Source organism: Heteronotia binoei, chromosome 16, assembly GCF_032191835.1.
Source record: "Heteronotia binoei isolate CCM8104 ecotype False Entrance Well chromosome 16, APGP_CSIRO_Hbin_v1, whole genome shotgun sequence".
Lineage (NCBI taxonomy): Eukaryota > Metazoa > Chordata > Lepidosauria > Squamata > Gekkonidae > Heteronotia > Heteronotia binoei.
Window position 1 is genome coordinate 21,329,377 of NC_083238.1, and position 18,125 is coordinate 21,347,501.

The following is an 18,125-nucleotide window of genomic DNA, read 5'->3' on the forward strand; positions in this document are numbered from 1 at the left end:
CTCCCCCATGATTTAAATTACATGGGAGGGGTACCCAGGGGCAGCCATTGCCCCTTCCATGCCATTTAAAGGGCCGGGAAGAACAGTGGCTGCTTCTAGGTACTCCTCCCATGCAATGTAAATCATGGGGGAGGGAGGGGCAGCCCCTAGCGTCTCAGTTTTCACCCCCGTGGCAGTAGCAGGGGAGAAGGAGGAAAGGTCAAGGACACCTGAGCTGGGGCACCTGACGAAGTCATGAGGCAGGGCCCCCATAGGCCCACCTGTAGCTACAGGCCTGATCCCTGCCTTACAAGCCCTGTGGAATTGTAATAAACCAGGCAGGGCACAGATATTACTCAGCAGAGGGTCCCAACAAGTTGAGGCCAGGGCTAGACAGCTAGATATCTCTTGGGTCAGGGACCATAAGATGTAATGGTCTGGTTTTGTACAAGAGCAGCTTCATATGTGGTTTTAAGCTTTATTCATCTCTACTGTCTAATGAGAATAAGCTTTGATAGCAACAACAATAAATAAGTGCCCTGGTATGATCACTAGTGGGAAAGTAGTCACCCTAATTCTCCATTATCATGCTCTCGTCTTGATAGTATTTTCGCATATGATTCAGTGATTTCCTCCTATGAAATCAACTCCAGGAGACGTATTTGCTGCATTTGCTTTGGGGCATCTATAGAATTATCCTCAGTTTTGTTCGTGCCGCCAGTGGAAATCTTTCAATTGTACATCAGTGAGTAAAAGGGAAAAAACTGTATTTTAGAAATGCAGCTATTATTTTCAGCCCAAAGCCAAGCCTTGAGCTCAAAAGTCTGCTCTGCAGAACTCAGAGATTATTGCAATAATTGGCTGTGCCACACAACATTCAAAACTGTGATTTCCTTACAGTGGATGGCAAAGAACAAAACAGCCGTCACAATTCATGGAGTGCCTGAATTTGGCATTTTCTCCAAAGGCTGTTTTTGAAGTTTCCCCCCCCGAGATTGTTATTGTTATGGGGAAATGTGCTATATTTTATAACTTTATATATCCCCTGCAAGGATTCATCATTAATTCACTGGTGTCTGTGAAAAAATAATATAAATGATGAACTTATTTTGTCATCAAGTCAATGATATCGGCAGTGGTTCTATTTATTCATGTAATTCAGCAAATTGAAGATGGTGCACAAGTCCCAGGTCACCTATCCAAGCACTGACCCATCTCATAACTGCATAGCTTTACAAGAATCCTATGCGTCTCGTGCTTAACTTAAAGTGTGGATGACACAATGATGGACAACTTAGAAAGGTCCTATGATGGACACAATGGATTTATCTTCACAGGATTGTAAGGGAAGGGAGTCAGAACTGTATCGGGTACTCTCTGAGACGTATCCAATCCTATGCTGCCTGTTTGTATCTTCCAAGGGAGTTATTCTGGCTCCAGGATGGCGAGCACAATGTTCACGCTTACTTATTTACCTACGTTTGTTTATTTCCTTCCATCATGGAGCTCAAGGTGGTATACTCAGGGTTCTCAGGAAGTCTCCAACCATATTCTACCAGGAACATTCTTATGACAACCTCCTCAACTAGTTTGATGCCATTTGCTTATAACATATTGAGAGCGTGAGTTTTAGTAGGTAAAGATAGGCAATCAAAAATAATAGGTTCGGGCTCTATTATTCTTATTATTCCTATTATTATTATTCTTCCTTTCGAAGAAAAGTTTTTCTAGCAAGCGAAGCATGTATCCTGTAGTCACACCCTGCACCCACTCCTTTTTCATGGCTCCACTACCAGAAAGCTGAAACTATCTCAGAATAGAGATGTTCTTGTCCCTCTCTGATAGAGCTCCTTCCCTGTTTGCTTCTGGCTCCATCCATCTCTTCCAACTGGTCTTTCACCACAATACCATCTTCTGGATGCTTCCCCCAGGATCCTAACACTTCCAGTGCCGGATTAAACCCTAGGAAGGCCCCTAGGCAGTCAAAATCTCGGGGGCCCCCTTGCAAATTATCTCAGAATTGGAGTGCCCACCCCACTGCCTGTGGCCCTTGCTGCAGGCACTTTCCCAAAAGCCCCTTTGACAAAGCTGTGGGGGAGCAGCAGAGAGAGGCAAACTTGGCAACGATGCCAGCAGCAGCCACACTGGGCAAGTTGGGCAAAAAACGGCTCAGTTCCTGACTGTGCATGCAGTCTGGGATGGCTGCAAGTAGCGGAGAAATGGGGGGGGGAGCCAGCCTGGGGCCCCTAAAGACATGGGGCCAATAGGCTAGTGCCTACTTCACCTAATTGTTAATCTGGCCCTGAACACTTCCCCAGTTTCCTTGACTCACACTCTGTCAAAATGAACGTTATATTCTGCATAAGGTGGACCTGGCACCCTGTAAGGTTAAGTAGCAGACAGAGAACTCTCAGGAGAAGGTACTTATGAAAAATTAAGAGCTAATGGAATCCAAACACAAAGACTTGTTTATATTTGAGCAAAGGTTGAAACTGATGGTGCATGATGCCTCCAAGGACCTCAGTTAATAGGTTACATATTTAAACTATATTCTCATCAGGTTTACTTTCATGTTGCTGACCATTATTTTTTTAAAAGTATTCTTTGTTTTGTTATTATAAATTCAGATTTGAACACAGACATTCTAATTAAATTTAATCTTTAAAAGTCTCATTGGATGATAAGCAGCAAAATGAACTCCATTTCACCTTGACCTTCTGTTCATTGATAACATTTTCTGGCTTAATTTGTTAAAGAACATATGCATTAATTACCTTTATTTTGATGTATACTCAGTTCTGCACATTAAAATCACCCAAACCGCACCAAGTATAGCATCATCGCTGACCTGTGTTCAAACAAAGTTCTAAGATATATTTTCGACAGTGGTATTTGCCAAATACAGTCCTATAATATATAATATATTGAGAAAGAAAAACCTTTGCTTTGCTTCAACTGTGTTTCCTAGCTGTCCTTTTCACAGCAAAAGCTGCACCAACACTCAGGCAGAAGAAAATTCACTAAGATGCACAGATATCATGAGTGCCTCAAGGCAGTCCTGTGTCAGGTGTGTTGAACGCAGCAGAATTCTTTTCCAGAAGGACTCATGGCTATGGTCCCCATTTTGAAGACCCATATGATGACTGAGGCCCTTCGATTGCTCTGAACTTCTTCTGGGCATTGTGAATGAGCAGTGAGATGGATGCTGCAACCTTTGTGCCAAACGTGTTCAGGGGTCAAAAATCATTTTTGAGATTCACTACGAGATAGCCTAGGATCTCCATTAAGGTTGCCAAGTCCAATTCAAGAAATATCTGGGGATTTTGAGGGTGGAGTCAGAAGATTTTGGGGGTGAAGCCAGGAGACATTGGGGTGAAGCCATAAGCAAAGTTGTGACAAGCACAATTGAACTCCAAAGGGAGTTCTGGCCATCACATTTAAGGGGACCACATACCTTTTTAATGCCTTCCCTGTATTAGAAATAATGGATAGGGGCACCTTCTTTTGGGGCTCATAAAATTGGACCCCCTGGTCCAATCTTTTTGAAACTTGGAGAGCATTTTGAGGAGACTCATCAGATGCCACGCTAAAAATTTGGTATCTCTACCTCAAAAAACTGCCCCTCCAGAGGCCCAGATACCCCGGATTAATTCTCCATTATACCCTATGGTCCAGCAGACATTCCCCCCCCCCCATTTCTGATGACCCTGAAGCTCCGGAGGGCCTCCAAACCGGGACTCCCCTGCCCCTACTTGGGGATTGGCACCTCTACTCATGAGTTGCTGAACTTTCAAGTTTTTCACAGTAACACAGGGCAACCAAAGGTTCAAGTTTACCTTCACGCTATGCAAACGACCTCTGCAAGGATTGTGCAACAAACGGAGGGTCTGGGCTCCTTTCACAGCCATGTTGTTCTGCCTCCTCCTCCCCACCCCCACCCCCGCTCCCCTTCAGCCTTAAAGACGCAGACACACCATCCAAAGAGGAAGGCTTTCTCAAGTAGAGACTGAAGCCTGGGGTGGGGAGGCACATGATGGCTGGGGGGGGGCAGGGCTTCCCCACGCTGGCCAGCTGACTGGGGGCGGGAAGGAGCCTGGAAAAGTGGGAGAGCCCCTGCTGGGACCTGGGGATTGGCAAGCCTAATCTCCATGCCATTTGAATCAGGCAGTTTGCGAACAGCTTTGCAGATATTTAGTAGCTGTGGTTACTAACTTGCTTTAAAAATATCCTTATCTTGTCTGGGTAGTTTTTTTTAAAAAAGACATGGGGCAGGGGTAAAAACTATAATTCCCACCAAATGCATGTGCAAAATATTGCTGATCCAAACAGATTGGCAGCCATTAATGTCGCTATATATGGATGAACACTGAATGGTAATCATTTCAGAAAGCAACTCTGTTAGACTGCAGTAGAACAGCTAGATTCTCGTTCAGTGGAACCTTAAAGAACTACAAGATTTGGGGGTGGGGGTATTTATCTATTTTTTTAAATTCTACTTATATCCCACCATCCCCAGCAAGCAGGCTCAGTTGCAGCGCTCCTCTGATCGTGCTGGGGGGGGGGCAGGCAATGGAGTGCTGCGCTGCAGCACTGTGGAGGGTGAGCAGGTGGCAGCGGGGTGGTGGGCAGGGAGCCTGCCTGGGGCGCCACGCACCCTAGGACCGGTACTACTCACAGCCTCCATTCTATGTCCCTTTCCCCTGCAGCAAGCTGCTCCATAAAGTGGAGAGATCCTTGAAAATAGAGTGGAGCGTACCACATGCAGTAAGGTGGGGAAAACAGCAACCTACAGCCCATTCTTGTGTGAGCAATTGCTCAATTTGCAGAAGATCTCCCACAAGACAGGAGGGGTCTGTTTCTACCCATTTCCTTTCAACTGCAGTTGAGTCTATTTCACTTAGGGTTGCCGAGTCTGACTCAGGAAATACCTGGGAGGTTTTTGAGGTGGAGCCAGGAGACTTTGGGGGTGGAGCCAAAAGCAAGGTTGTGACAAGCATGATTTTTATGGAGAAATGTCCCATAGCTATACATGCGAACCCACTTTCCCAGGAACATGATTGGTCCAAGATAAAAAAAAGTTGAATTTCACTGGCTGGTTTAAAGTTAATTGCTGTCAAACTTTGACGGGGGCAGAGGAGTGGGGGAAAAATACCTTGATTAGGCTATTGTGAGCCAAATCCGCATGGATGCAAAGAGCCTAGGTGATTAACATACTTTAATTACATTAAAGTGAGCCAGATTTGCATTGACACAAAAGTATGGGTGAGTCAGATAGCTCTTGAAACAGGAGGGAGTATAAATTAATGACTCCAGTGCCCTTCTTGATTGAGTAAAAAAAGGGAAAAGATGAACTGGGTTTCGGTTAATGAAACAGCAATTGCCTTGGACTGGGCAGACACCCCTGGGATATGCCAGCATATTCCACTGTTCAAAAATCTTTTGTTATTGAGATCCCTTAGCTGGGGGAAATGGCATGTAATCTCTTTGTAATCCCTCTTTCATGGACCTTCCTGAAAAACACCCAGGTGTTTTTCATAGAATCACAGAGTTGGCAGGGGCCAAACAGGTCATCTAGTTCAACCCCCTGCTCAATGCAGGATCAGCCTACTCCATCCCCAACAGGGTTTTTTTCCAGCTGCTGCTTAAAGACTGCCTGTGAGGGGGAGCTCACCATCTCTCTAGGTAGCTGATTCCACTATTGAACAACTCTTACTGTGAAAAAGGTTTTTCCTAATATCCTGTTGGTACCTTCCCGCCCTTAATTTAAACCCATTGTTGCAAGTCCTCTCCTCTGCTGCCAGCAGGAACAGCTCCTTGCCCTCCTCTCAGTGACAGCCCTTCAAATACTTGAAGAAAGCAATCATGTCCCCCCTCGCAACCTCTCCAGACTGAACATTCCCAATTCCTTCAGCCTTTCCTCATAGGGCTTGGTCTCCAGGCTCCTGAGCATCCTTTATGAGACTCCTTGGGTGCGGTCACACGTACCATTAAAAGCGGGTGGATAGCGCTCAAATCTGAACTGCTGAATATTGATCTGATGCAGGGCAGTTCAGACGAGCATCCAAGAATGCGATTCATTCTGTTGTGTGCAATCAGACATCCAATACTGTCGCACTCCTTTCTTGGAGCATGCGTAATCAGATGGTGATTTCTGGGAGGGGAGGGGGTCCATTGAACATGCGCCCAACTGTTTGGAGCTGGGAAATCAAAACTTTCTTCAGAGGCAGGGGGGAAGAGCAAAAGTTTCCAGAATTAACGTTGCCGATCCAAACCACGGAACTGCCAGGAATTATTTTCCTAGAAATTGGCAGTGACAATGATATCTTGAAATCCTCCACATTGAAAAAAAAGAATTTTTCCCCTGTTCTGAATAGTGGGATAACGATTCCCCCCCCCCCTCCAATCCTGTGTTGATTGGAGAAGCAGAAGCGTCACCTCAGATTCCCAGATGATCTGGCAATGCGCATGTCTGTTGGGGCTTTCTTTGAAAAAAATGGTGAGAGACAGTATCACGCGTGAGCTGTCCAAACAACAAAAAGCCGATCCTGTGCCGCTGTTTTGAAAAAGGGCCGGACTTTATGTGCTGTCAAATTAATGAGCCATTCATGCGTAGCAAGCCTGGATGACGCCGGATGATGCTCGATTATCAGATGTGGATGTCTGAACGAACACATTTAATCCGTCAGCCAGACGGAGCTGTGTCGAAACTAATGGTACGTGTGACCACGCCCCTTTAGTTGCAGATTCTGTGGTATTTAGGCTCAAAGGGGGAGGGGCATTAAAACAACTAAGTCCAAAATAAGAGAGGGATCTTGGCTGGAAGAAGGTCCTTATAAGCCTGACTAAATATGTGATTACAGAAATATAAAGGACACAGAGGAGTCAAGCTTCCTCTTGTTTGTGCATCCTTGGATTTATAGGTGAGGTCACTTTTGGTCTATGGACTTTCTGTTCCCAGTCCATGAAAGCACCAAGGCCTGGTCTGAAGGTTAACCTTTGACCATCCAAATGATGTCCCAGGGTGGTCACCTAAGCTGTACTGTGTACCTTTCAAGCAAATTAACCTGCACTGCTACTGCCAACATGGAATACCAGTGCCCAGGCATTACTGATTCTCCAGTGCCCTTTTCAGAGTCAACTAAGCGAAAAACCCATCCGGTCTGGTGCCAGTCCACCAGAGGGAAAAGCATTTCCTACTTGGCCTCCAAATGAGTTACCAGCTTGCACCTACTCCAAAACTAAGGGAGGGAGGGTGGGTATCTCCATTGCTGATGCTCAAAAAGAGAAGGAGGTGGGACTGACGCCTGCTGTTATGCAGGCTTTCTCCCCCCTCCCCCGAATCCACTATAAAGAAAGCAGCATCATGCTATTTGGCTCATCCTCCATCTACTGTGGCAAATTGCACTCCTTCTCCAGCCTCTCTGAGCTGTAGATTCAGGAGCTGCCTTTGCATAAACCCTGTTAATGAAAATGCTGTTAACTGCTAACAGCTTCTGATTTATTCAATGTGGTTGCCCACTACTGTCCTAGAAGATCCTTTCAGAAAGGCAGAATTTTTTGCTTACTCCCTTAACTGGTTGCCACATTTGTTAAAAAAACAAGGCGGGAGCAAATCAGAAGCAGAATGCCTCAACAAAGCTGTCTTGATGGGACCTGGCAATCTGCCTTTTCCAGATTCTCTCTGTCGAAGCTTTGGTGGCTAGCCCTTTGTCCCACCCAGAACTATCACAGATTCCTGAATGAGAGTGACTGGGAACATTCCGTCTGTGTTTATCCTCCGCTTCCGGGTGTTATCCTTGCTCTGAGTCACCGCTGTGCCTGAGCCTAGCCTAACACAGCAGTTGCTTTAAAATCCACATTCCACCTCAGAGAGGATTAACTACAACAGCAGCATATTTTAAGCTATTAAAATGGAAACAAGGCTGTTCGCGTTGCCTTTGGCAGCATTTAGTGCACACCGGATACAGTTAGGGCTCGGCGACTTGTCACAAGGTCAGCAGTATGCCCTGCTTTCGAAGCAATATTTCACTGAAGCGTTTATTTCTATTTACATCAGGGGAAGAGACCCAAAAGTGAAAGCGCTGGGAATATTCAAAATGTCTCAAAATCATTTCCATCCTCTTCTTATGCAGTGACTTATGCCAGCCCTTTTATGGCACAGATGTGGCAGCAGATAGGTTGGGGGAGCCGCCTTTTGTTGCACGATGGAGAGCTCAAAAAGGCTTCCTTCTCACCATGCTGTTCTTCCCCAGTTCCCTGCAGGGCTCCGCTACGTGGTGGAAAACGAGCAAGTCAGAAAATGACTGCGGAACCACTGAGTCAAATGACATGAGGTTGACCAGGACTTGGCTGGCAGCACAAACCAGGACAAATCATGTTCAGTCATCAAGTCTGTTTAACAATGATTAAGCCCTGCTGGGACCTGCGGGGTTGTGCTTCTCGCTACAATTGAATCCTGTGAGAAAATGGTAGGGCTGAGACTGACATTTGAAATGTGCCTGCTTTGAGATCAGCAATTTATTCTTCTTTTCGGTTCTTTAGACTGCAGAGTATACAAACGCTGCAGGGGTGGGGAGGGGGGGCGGGGAGAGAAAACGACAGCTGCCTTACACAAACCCTATAAGATATGTGTTGTTGTGTGTTTCAGAGGGGAACCGTGTCGGTCAGCAGCAGAACAGCCCGATTCAAGTCCAGTAACACCTTTGAGACCAACAAGATTTTCAGGGTATATTTTCAGTTATATGCCGGATTCGTTACAAAGTGCTGGTCATTACCTTTAAAGCCCTATATGGCCGAGGACCTGCCTACCTTAGGGACCGTCTCTCCCCGTACGAACCCCAGAGAGCACTGAGGTCAGCGGGGAAGAACCTGCTGACTATCCCTGGGCCAAAAGATGTAAAACTCCAGAGTTTTCTCCGTTATGGCTCCACAGCTATGGAATCAGCTTCCAGAAGAAATGCGGGCCCTGCGGGACTTTGAACAGTTCCGCAGGGCCTGCAAGACCGTCCTCTTTCGAATGGCCTTCACTGACTAAAACCGCTAAGTAAACTCACCATCTGTATAATAGCACCAACATATTAATATTGATTTTACTGTTCTTAGAATTTTAATAGTTTTTAATTAATTGTAGGTTTATACTGTTAGTTGTAACATAATGTAGGTATTGAATTCTTGTTGTTACCCGCCCTGAGCCTGCTTCGGCGGGGAGGGCGGGATATAAATAAAATGTGACGATGATGATGAGGGTAACCTGATCCGGATAGCCCAGGCAAGCCTGATCTTGTCAAATCTCAGAAGCTAAGCAGTATGCTAAGCTTTGGCAAGTATTTAGATGGAAGACCTCCTTGGAATACCCCAGCGAGGAGGCAGGGACAGGCTTTATTCAGCCACCTCTCTGAATATCCTCCAGTAGGCGTTAGTCATCAGAGGTCACCATGACCTCCAGATGCACATGTGCGCGCACACACACAATACCAAAAAAATAGATTTTTAGGGTATAAGCCAGGGGTGGCTGAACTTAACATAAGAGCCACATAGAATAAATGTCAGATGTTTGAAAGTCACAAGACATGAACGTCAGATGCCTGAGAGCCACAAGGAAGGAAGGCAAACAGATGGGGGGGAGAGAGGTGGAAAGAAAGCAACTTTTAACTTTAAATACATTGTCCAAGCCACCAGCTGTCTTCTCTAAACCAGCTGATGGTACGGTGGGGGCTTTGAGAGCTACACAAGATGTGTGAAAGAGCTACATGTGGCTCCTGAGCCACAGTTTGGCCACCCCTGGTATAAGCTTTTAAGAGCAAAAGCTCCTTTTGTCAGACACCTATCTGACGAAGGGAGGTTTGACTCATAGCTATCAAATGAAGGGAGCTGTGATTCTCAAAAGCTCATAACCCCAAATTCTTGTTGGTTTCTTAAAGTGCTACTGGACTCAGATCCCACTGCTGTGTGATTGGGTTGTTTTTGGTTTTTGCTAAAAACAGAACATTCACTCATCTCTCAGCCCCGGAGGTAATCCATTCCCGGCCTGGCTAATTGGCAGGCTCAAGATCTGATGTGCCTTGTTTACATCTCTTTCATATGCATCCTGCAGAAGGTCTGGTGATGCTTTTTAAACTTGATAATGACTCATCAAGTTCACTCTCATCCAACAGAACAAACAGGGTTCCTTGCTACACTATAACAACACCCCCCCCTTCCCTGCATAGCTGAAATATTATAATTTTCATAATTTATTCTCAAGGGCTAATTTGCAAAATGAAATTCTTCGGATGATTGGTTTGCAGTAAACATGATGCATCAAATTGGCTTCTACAAGTGGAAAGAGCTTATATTTCCATTTATAATAATAATCAAGCAACAGTCGTTCATATTAATAAGGCCGGCATAATTTTTCTTTTGTAAAGAAAAGATTCACATAATACAACAGGCAGTGAAAGTGGCGGGGGAAGGACTTCTGGGCAAGAGCTGCAAGCCATTTCACATTTTTTGTGTGCTGGGATTAAACGATGAAGAAGCGAAATCCTCTCTCTGAGAAATATGGCCCACTCAAGACATAATTGCATTTTGCTTGTCCTGTAATGGAAAATGCTCTCTATATAACAGGACATCTGCCATTTGCATCTCCACAGCTTCCATCGGCCATATCCACAAGACAGGGAGGAGGAAAGAAGCTTCAGGGATGGAGGAAGACAGTAACCTTTTTCGCACACAGCTTACCTCACAGTCACAATCCTGTTCCCTCCGCAGCGTCTGTCGGATTTCCCACCATCTGCGCCGGAGTTACAGGAAGTGCCACGGCTTTTGCATAGCAAATGTAAACTGGGTTTTAGCGGTTTACGTTTGCTACGCAAAAGCTGCAGCACTTCCTGTAACTTTGGCGCAGATGGTGGGAAATCCGACCAGACGCTGCGAAGGGAACAAGATTGTGACTGCGAGGTGAGCTGTGTGCGAAAACGGTCATAGAGTACATACAAACCATCTCAAAGCGATTCTGTCTCCACTCCACCCTCAGCACAACTAGAACCTTTCCCCCTTTTGCTGTTTCAATGCAACTGGTAGATACACTGCCCAGCATACCAAACATACTCAATAGTCAGTTGTGCTCTGCCCACATGCTTCAGTTACCTGCTCTTTTCTTTTAAAATCCATATATCCATTTAGTCAATGACTACACAGGCCCCTCCCCTTTTAATGTAGAGGTGTGTTTTGTTTAAGGTTGGAAAACTGCTTCAGGGAGGCGTTTAATTCATCCAGAGGTTTCTGAGCCAATAAATCTGCATCAAAACAGCTCTTTCTGCTGAAAATTGGAAAGGCAAGGCACGTCTGACCAAAACACAGCCGATCCAGTGGATGCACACAAAAAAGATAGTTTGCAAGTACATTAAGTTTATGCAAGAAAGCTCTTGTGTCTTCCCCAGGAACCAAAATATCAGGAACCTGGGGGAGCCTGAAATTATAGGACACAATGCTTGTTTATTTCTATCCTATTTTCCATCCAAAGAGGGCACTACAGCATATATCTTTCCTCACTTGTTTTAGCTTCACAATTCCTTTGTGACATAGGTGAGGCTGATACGGTAAATGAAGAAGAAGAAGATATTGGATTTATATCCCGCCCTCCACTCCGAAGAGTCTCAGAGCGGCTCACAATCTCCTTTACCTTCCTCCCCCACAACAGACATCCTGTGAGGTGGGTGGGCTGGAGAGGGCTCTCACAGCAGCTGCCCTTTCAAGGACAACCTCTGCCAGAGCTATGGCTGACCCAAGGCCATGCTAGCAGGTGCAAGTGGAGGAGTGGGGAATCAAACCCCGTTCTCCCAGATAAGAGTCCGCACACTTAACCACTACACCAAACTGGCTCTCCAATGGACCAACAACCTTCATGGATTTGAACCCAGTGAGGCCCACCGCCTACCCAATATACCAGACTCAGCCTGATGGAAATCTCTCTGTGTGCTCCGATGTGGATACACATCCCCTGCAGAACCTTCCCAGATTTTTTATCCAAAATGACAGCTTCACCTCAAAGAACCAAAATGATATTTCAATAAGCCTGTGTTCCCAGGAATATGCTACAATACAGCAATGCTTATGACCATTTATTTATTTATATTTTTACCCTGTCCTCCCTGCAGCAGGTTACAAGTCAGGGGTGTTGGGGGGGGGGGTGGGGAGGGAAGGACATTAAAGCAGCCCACTGAGCATTCCCAGGCAATTCAAAAAGAAATGGGGGGGGGGGGACTTTTCTCCACAGTTCAACATTTCCTCAACTCAAAATACTTTATTTAAAAGGATTGTTAATAAATTATTCAGAAAGACTGATGATTCATCCCCAGTTCAACATTTTAAATAATACGGAATTCGTGTCTCTCCTTGGTGGTTTGGGTGGAAGGATTTTAGGTAAAACCTCTTGGGCATAAAGTGTTTTATGAAGTCCAGCTTCACGAAGAGCTAGTTCCACACGAACCCGGGCGTCAGAAATTATCTGTTTAAAAAAAAAAAAAGCTCATGATCAAACACGCATCTTGGAATAAGTTGTTCTGATTGTGATGTCAGCTCTTTAAAAGACACAAGGTAACATCTTTGTCCACTTACTATTAGCAACGTGAATAAAGATAGCCTGGACTAATGACATCTAACACAATCTTGCATATGTGTGCGTGCAGATTCAGGTATACCCTTCTGGATGCTTTTTTGGGAACATGAAGCTTGCCCATTAAATAAAAACCATTCAGAATACCACATGTGGTAACAAGTAGGGTGACATTGGGTGAGGTCACACTCACCATTAAATCCCTCTGCAACGCACCTGTATTATAAGCTGCACAACCAATTTTCCGATCAGACAACAGCCAGGCTCCCGTTCTATCCCACGTGGGTCCCGTCGCTGGTCGATCAGATTGCTCTACCGGACCTCGTTTCATGAGACGTCAATCTGCATTAGCGCAGGCGCAGTGATGCCCGCTATCTGCAGCGCGTCGCTTTTAAATGGGTCAGATCACTAAAGTTTTGCTAGTCCGTTGGCACTACTTTTCCAGCACGAGCTCTACGCGTGCAGAAAAGAACCCAGGAATTCAAATCAGTTCACATCTAGTTCACATCTACTTTCAAAAGTGATTTTTGTTTCCGGACATAAGGGCGGGTAAACGATTTATCGAGCCAACATTCGCTCGCTCATTCACTGGCGCAGTGATATCACTTGCAGGGGCTTTGGGAGGGAAGCGGTGGTGCGCTTCCGACGAGTCGCCAACGATGGAGCGTTCAAACAGAGAAACTCCGCTCAGGAACCGTCAGAAGGATTTTGTTCCTGATTTAAAGCAGTATCAAATTAGTCCGCGCCCCAGTCGTCTCAACGCGGGACTCGAACGAGCTAACCTCACCCATATATATATATATTCAGGTACCAAAAGCAGGGTATTTAAGTCTCTGTTTAATTTTTTTTTTTAATTATTGTTCATGTATTTTGTTTTATTTTCTGCTTGTCTACCTAACAGGGACCCAAATGCCTATTACCTCATTCACCCTTCTGCACCTTATCCTTACAACCACCACAACCCAGTGAGGTTAGTTGTGACAAGCCCAAAGGTGAGCTTCCCTAGTAGAGCAGTGATTTGATTCCAGTGGTCCAACCCTTTCTGTGGTATACCATGTCAGATTTGTCCCAAAAAACTGTTTCAGAGATGTTGCCGAGGCTTTTTTTTTTCTGGGCAAACATAATGGAACAGAGTTCTGGAACCTCTTGGTGGAAACAAAATTCTCGAAAAATGTTTAAAAGGTCATGAGGGGTACCTGTGTAGTTTCGCCTTCATTTCCCTCTTGAGCGTTTCAGCACCACCTTTTCCGGGGGTGGGGGGAGCCCTGGATGTTGCAATACCCTTTGCTCCACACCAGAACTTGCAATCTACCAACAAGACCTGGTAACCATTCCTGCTGTCCTGTGATACTGTAAATATGCTTGTGCAATACCCAGAATGGCTGCTATATGCTAAAAGCCAGAAGATAACACTGGCAGTAATGCAGGGGCAGAATCAAAATAGGTGATGCTCAGGGATAGGTCTTTTGTATTGTGCTTGGCTCTTCAGATATCCCAGTGCCACAAGACATCTCTCATGATGGAGGAGTTCTAGGTAGCCAGGGTAAAATACATGAATTACTTTTGCAGCTCACACAATGTTTCTATGCCACTGCCGGAGACCACTCGCAACTGCAGTCTCCACATAACTACCATAATGTGTGAAACAACCCTCAGTCATAAGATATGCAGAACGTGACTGGAATATTAAGGGGTGGTGGTGTATGAGCAAGATTTTACTGAAGTATAACGTTGGCAAAAGGTTCATAACATCTTATCACCACAAAACTTCTTTGTAGTTGCCTCCTCCTCCTGTGGCAGCCCTTTTGTGACTAGCCCCACCTCCTGTGGCAGCCATTTTGTGGCTGTGCCCACTGCCCTGCGTCAGAATTCCAAAGGTTCCTACAGGATCAAAAAGGTTTGGGGGCCCTAAACACTTTTCCAGCTTCCCATGGGTTAAGCGCTTCATAGTTAGTCAGAACTCATTTGGACATCTCTCTGGTAACAAATGCAATTTTTTCAACTTTGTAATATGGCTTGAGGAGAGATGGTATAGAAACAAGAATTGTGTACTAACAGACATTAGTGTACTACTGTAACTAGTAACCAATGAATAAGTTATTCGAGAATTTTACACAGAGATTTTTTTGTTATTTTCAATTCTCTACCCCGTGGAGTAACTTCTTCCGACATAGAAACAAGAAGGCCTGTGGAAAAATATATTTTAACATCTTACTTTACAAGCTTTCAGTATGGGGGAGGGGTACATGGGGAGGCCCACATCAGTGCAAGCATTTATGATGGTTTGTTGATTCTGAACCTTCTATCCTATTCAAAAGAATTGAGGAGAGGGAGCTTCTTCCCTAACCATCTCCACATCTATCCCTTCCAGAATTCTGATTTTCACAAAATTATCATCTACATTTAAATCTTTCTGTTGTTGGCATGCACACAGAATGCACCATGCAAGATGGTCAGATACCTGCTCATTGGTGAATGTATGCAATTCAAACAGAGGCTTTTGCAGAACAGATTCTTCTCCTGTCCCGATGCCCATCCGAGCTTTTGATGCCACTGTGTCGGCCATCATTCGAGCAGGATCAAACTCTGCAACTATGGCAACCTGTGAAGCAATATAGAGCCAGCTGTTCAAATATTTTGTAATGACCAAGGATCTTCATATTTCCAGACAAGAGATCCAGAAGACAAAAGGTTACACAATTCAATCCTTCTACAGGTATTTTCACATATATCAAGGAAGCCCATGGTTATAACCAAAAAGGTACTGGGGGAAATATGGACAACAATGTATTTGAAGGCTCTAAACTTCTGACAAGATCACATTCTCTTCTATAATTTCCTTAAATGTATCCTCAACTGGAAACTTAGACTGGGGTTCTCATAATGCTGCCGGTGGGTGCTGCCCAAGTGTTTTTAGAAAATGGGAGAGGCTAGGTGAGGTGTTCACCCATCAGGGCTTCTGACTGGCTGTACAGGTTAAAAGACATCCTGTTAAACAGAGATTCTCCTGAAATGTTGAAGAATTACTATTACAGTTATATGTAACCTCATTCCCTATCGTTTTGTAGTTGCCTCCTCCTCCTGTGGCAGCCCTTTTGTGACTAGCCCCACCTCCTGCGGCAGCCCTTTTGTGACTAGCCCCACCTCCTGTGGCAGCCATTTTGTGGCTGTGCCCACTGCCCCGTGTCAGAATTCCAAAGGTTCCTGCAGGATCAAAAAGGTTTGGGGGCCCTAACTTAGACTTATTCCGTATCTACAGCATATAGGGAACAGAGATAAATTTTCCAGAAATGTTGAAAAGGCAGGAAGAAAACTGGGGGAGGGGTGAGATTTGGAATACATTAAATACAAGTTTTCTTATCAAAGCTTGTTGAGAGTGAGGCTGCCCCCCCCCATGTCCTGCACACTGGCACACCTAAAAGACCCTTGGATCTAGCTGCCAGAGGCCTGAGTAAAATAATCCAATTTGGTACCCCTGAACTACCACAAATTTCTCTGAATGCTCATTGTCCTCATTCTCCAGAAGCTCCGTCATACCCAAGAAATTTCTCTGAATGCTCATTGTCCTCATTCTCCAGAAGCTCCGTCATACCCAAGAAATTTCTCTGAATGCTCATTGTCCTCATTCTCCAGAAGCTCCATCATACCCAAGATAGGTTGGCTCAAGTTTGCTGATCAGTAGCCTAAAGCTATACCCTTGACCAAAGAACGGTACACTCCTTCTATCTGGGATGGTTGTCCTCTTCCACCGAGAGCGCAGCTTCGGGAGGGACGCACATGGAGCAGTGAGGGAGGTAGGGGACACCCGCCTAGCCAGCCAGATCAGCCGAATCAACCCTGGCGATCAATGGGGTGACAGATGTCACAGCCAGATCGCCCTCACATCCCTAAAGCTATACAAATATTCCCTCCTTGGTCATCTTAACCCAGCAATTCAATCCCAAACCTAGGGAAATATCAAGATGCTATTCAGCTTCCGTCTGAATGAATGAGCTGTTGCCCTCTCGTCATAACTCAATCACCCTATCCCAAAAACTCTTGTATCTTCTCCCCAGCTTAGTAATCTACCTGCTGGAACGTGGGTCTCTGAGATCTTAGTATGACATTTTAACCAGTATACAGGCTTTTGTGGTATGGCTGCTGTTGAACAGCCATGCCTGGGAAAGTCATGCAAGTGCGGTGGTATCAAGTCACCTAGTGGTTGCTGCCAGGTATGGCCCTGATGAGTCCTCCCTCAAAAGCCAAAACAGCCCTAGAAAGGGCCCTGCCCCCCTCTCTGGCTTCAACTGGCAATAATCTTGTGGATGCCTAGATTTAGCTGCAAGCACTAGAATTATCAAGTCCAGACTTAGGGTTGCCAATCCCCAGGTGGGGGCAGGGGATCCCCCGGTTTGGAGGCCCTCCCTCCCCGTCAGAAAGCAGGGGGAGGGGAGGGAAATGTCTGCTGGGAACTCTGTTATTCCCTGTGGAGATTTATTCCCATAGAAAATCATGGAGAATTGATCCGCGGGTATCTGGGGCTCTGGGTGGGCTGTTTTTTGAGGTAGAGGCACCAAATTTTCAGTACAGCATCTAGTGCCTCTCCCCAAAATATCCCCCAAGTTTCAAAACGATTGGACCAGGGGGTCCAATTCTATGAGCCCCAAAAGAAGGTGCCCCTATCCATTATTTCCTATGGAAGGAAGGCATTGAAAAGGTGCCGTCCCTTAAAATGTGATGGCCAGAACTCCCTTTGGAGTTCAATGATGCTTGTCACAGCCTTGATCTTGGCTCCACCCCAATGTCTCCTGGCTCCACCCCCAAAGTCCCCAGATATTTCTCGAATTGGACTTGGCAACCCTATCCAGACTTGAGTGACAGCTGAGGACCAGACTAGACATGACGCCATCCCTTAGATGCTACTGCCATTTTAAAGCAGAATAAGGCTATTTAAATTGCCACAAGGCCCAAATCTGATTAGGCCCACACCATGACGGGATGAAGCATCCACTCCCCACCGTGCCTTTTCAAGTGCCAAAAAGTCTGCATTCCCCCCACCCACCCCCAAAACTATATCAGAACCTGAAAAGTCATCAGGGGGAGATGACAGTGCTTCATCCCACCACATCATAAGCCCAAGCAGGATCAGGCTCTTGTGTTACTTTTAAATTGTGCAATTAGGCTTTAAAACGGTAGTGTTGCCACAGCTCAAACCTGCGGACACTGTCACATCTAGTTCGGCTCTGAGTCTTCAGTGATGATGTCATTTGTGAGGCTGTTCTTTTAATATGGGTGGTTTTCCAAACTGAATAGAATGGTGTCTCATAAAAACAGCCACACTGGATCGGACCAATGGCTGATCTTGCTCAGCATTCTGTTCTCTCCACTGGCCAACCAGATGCCCCAAAATGCTCCCCCTTTCAGGAACTGGTATCTAGAATATGCCTATGAACATGAGCTCTCATTTAGCCATCACGAATAACTCTCTGAGGGACCTATCCTATGTGAATTTGTATAATCCTCTTTAAAGTAACATAACCTAGTGGCTTTTACACTATCCTCTGCAGCAAGT

The 18,125-nt window shown here is 45.5% G+C and overlaps 1 protein-coding gene across 2 annotated transcripts in view; it reads right to left on the bottom strand.

The window, feature by feature from the left end:
• Positions 1–12,067: 12,067 nt before the first annotated feature.
• Positions 12,068–18,125, bottom strand: part of CCDC148 (coiled-coil domain containing 148) — a 217,736-nt gene continuing 211,678 nt past the window's right edge. For both annotated transcript variants that reach the window (XM_060257342.1, XM_060257341.1), the window contains exons 14-15: positions 15,036–15,176; positions 12,068–12,466 (exon numbers count right to left, since the gene is read on the bottom strand). In XM_060257342.1, the coding sequence (XP_060113325.1) occupies positions 12,308–12,466; positions 15,036–15,176 (300 nt within the window). In that variant the 3' untranslated portion in view covers positions 12,068–12,307. The remainder of the gene's footprint in view (positions 12,467–15,035; positions 15,177–18,125) is intronic.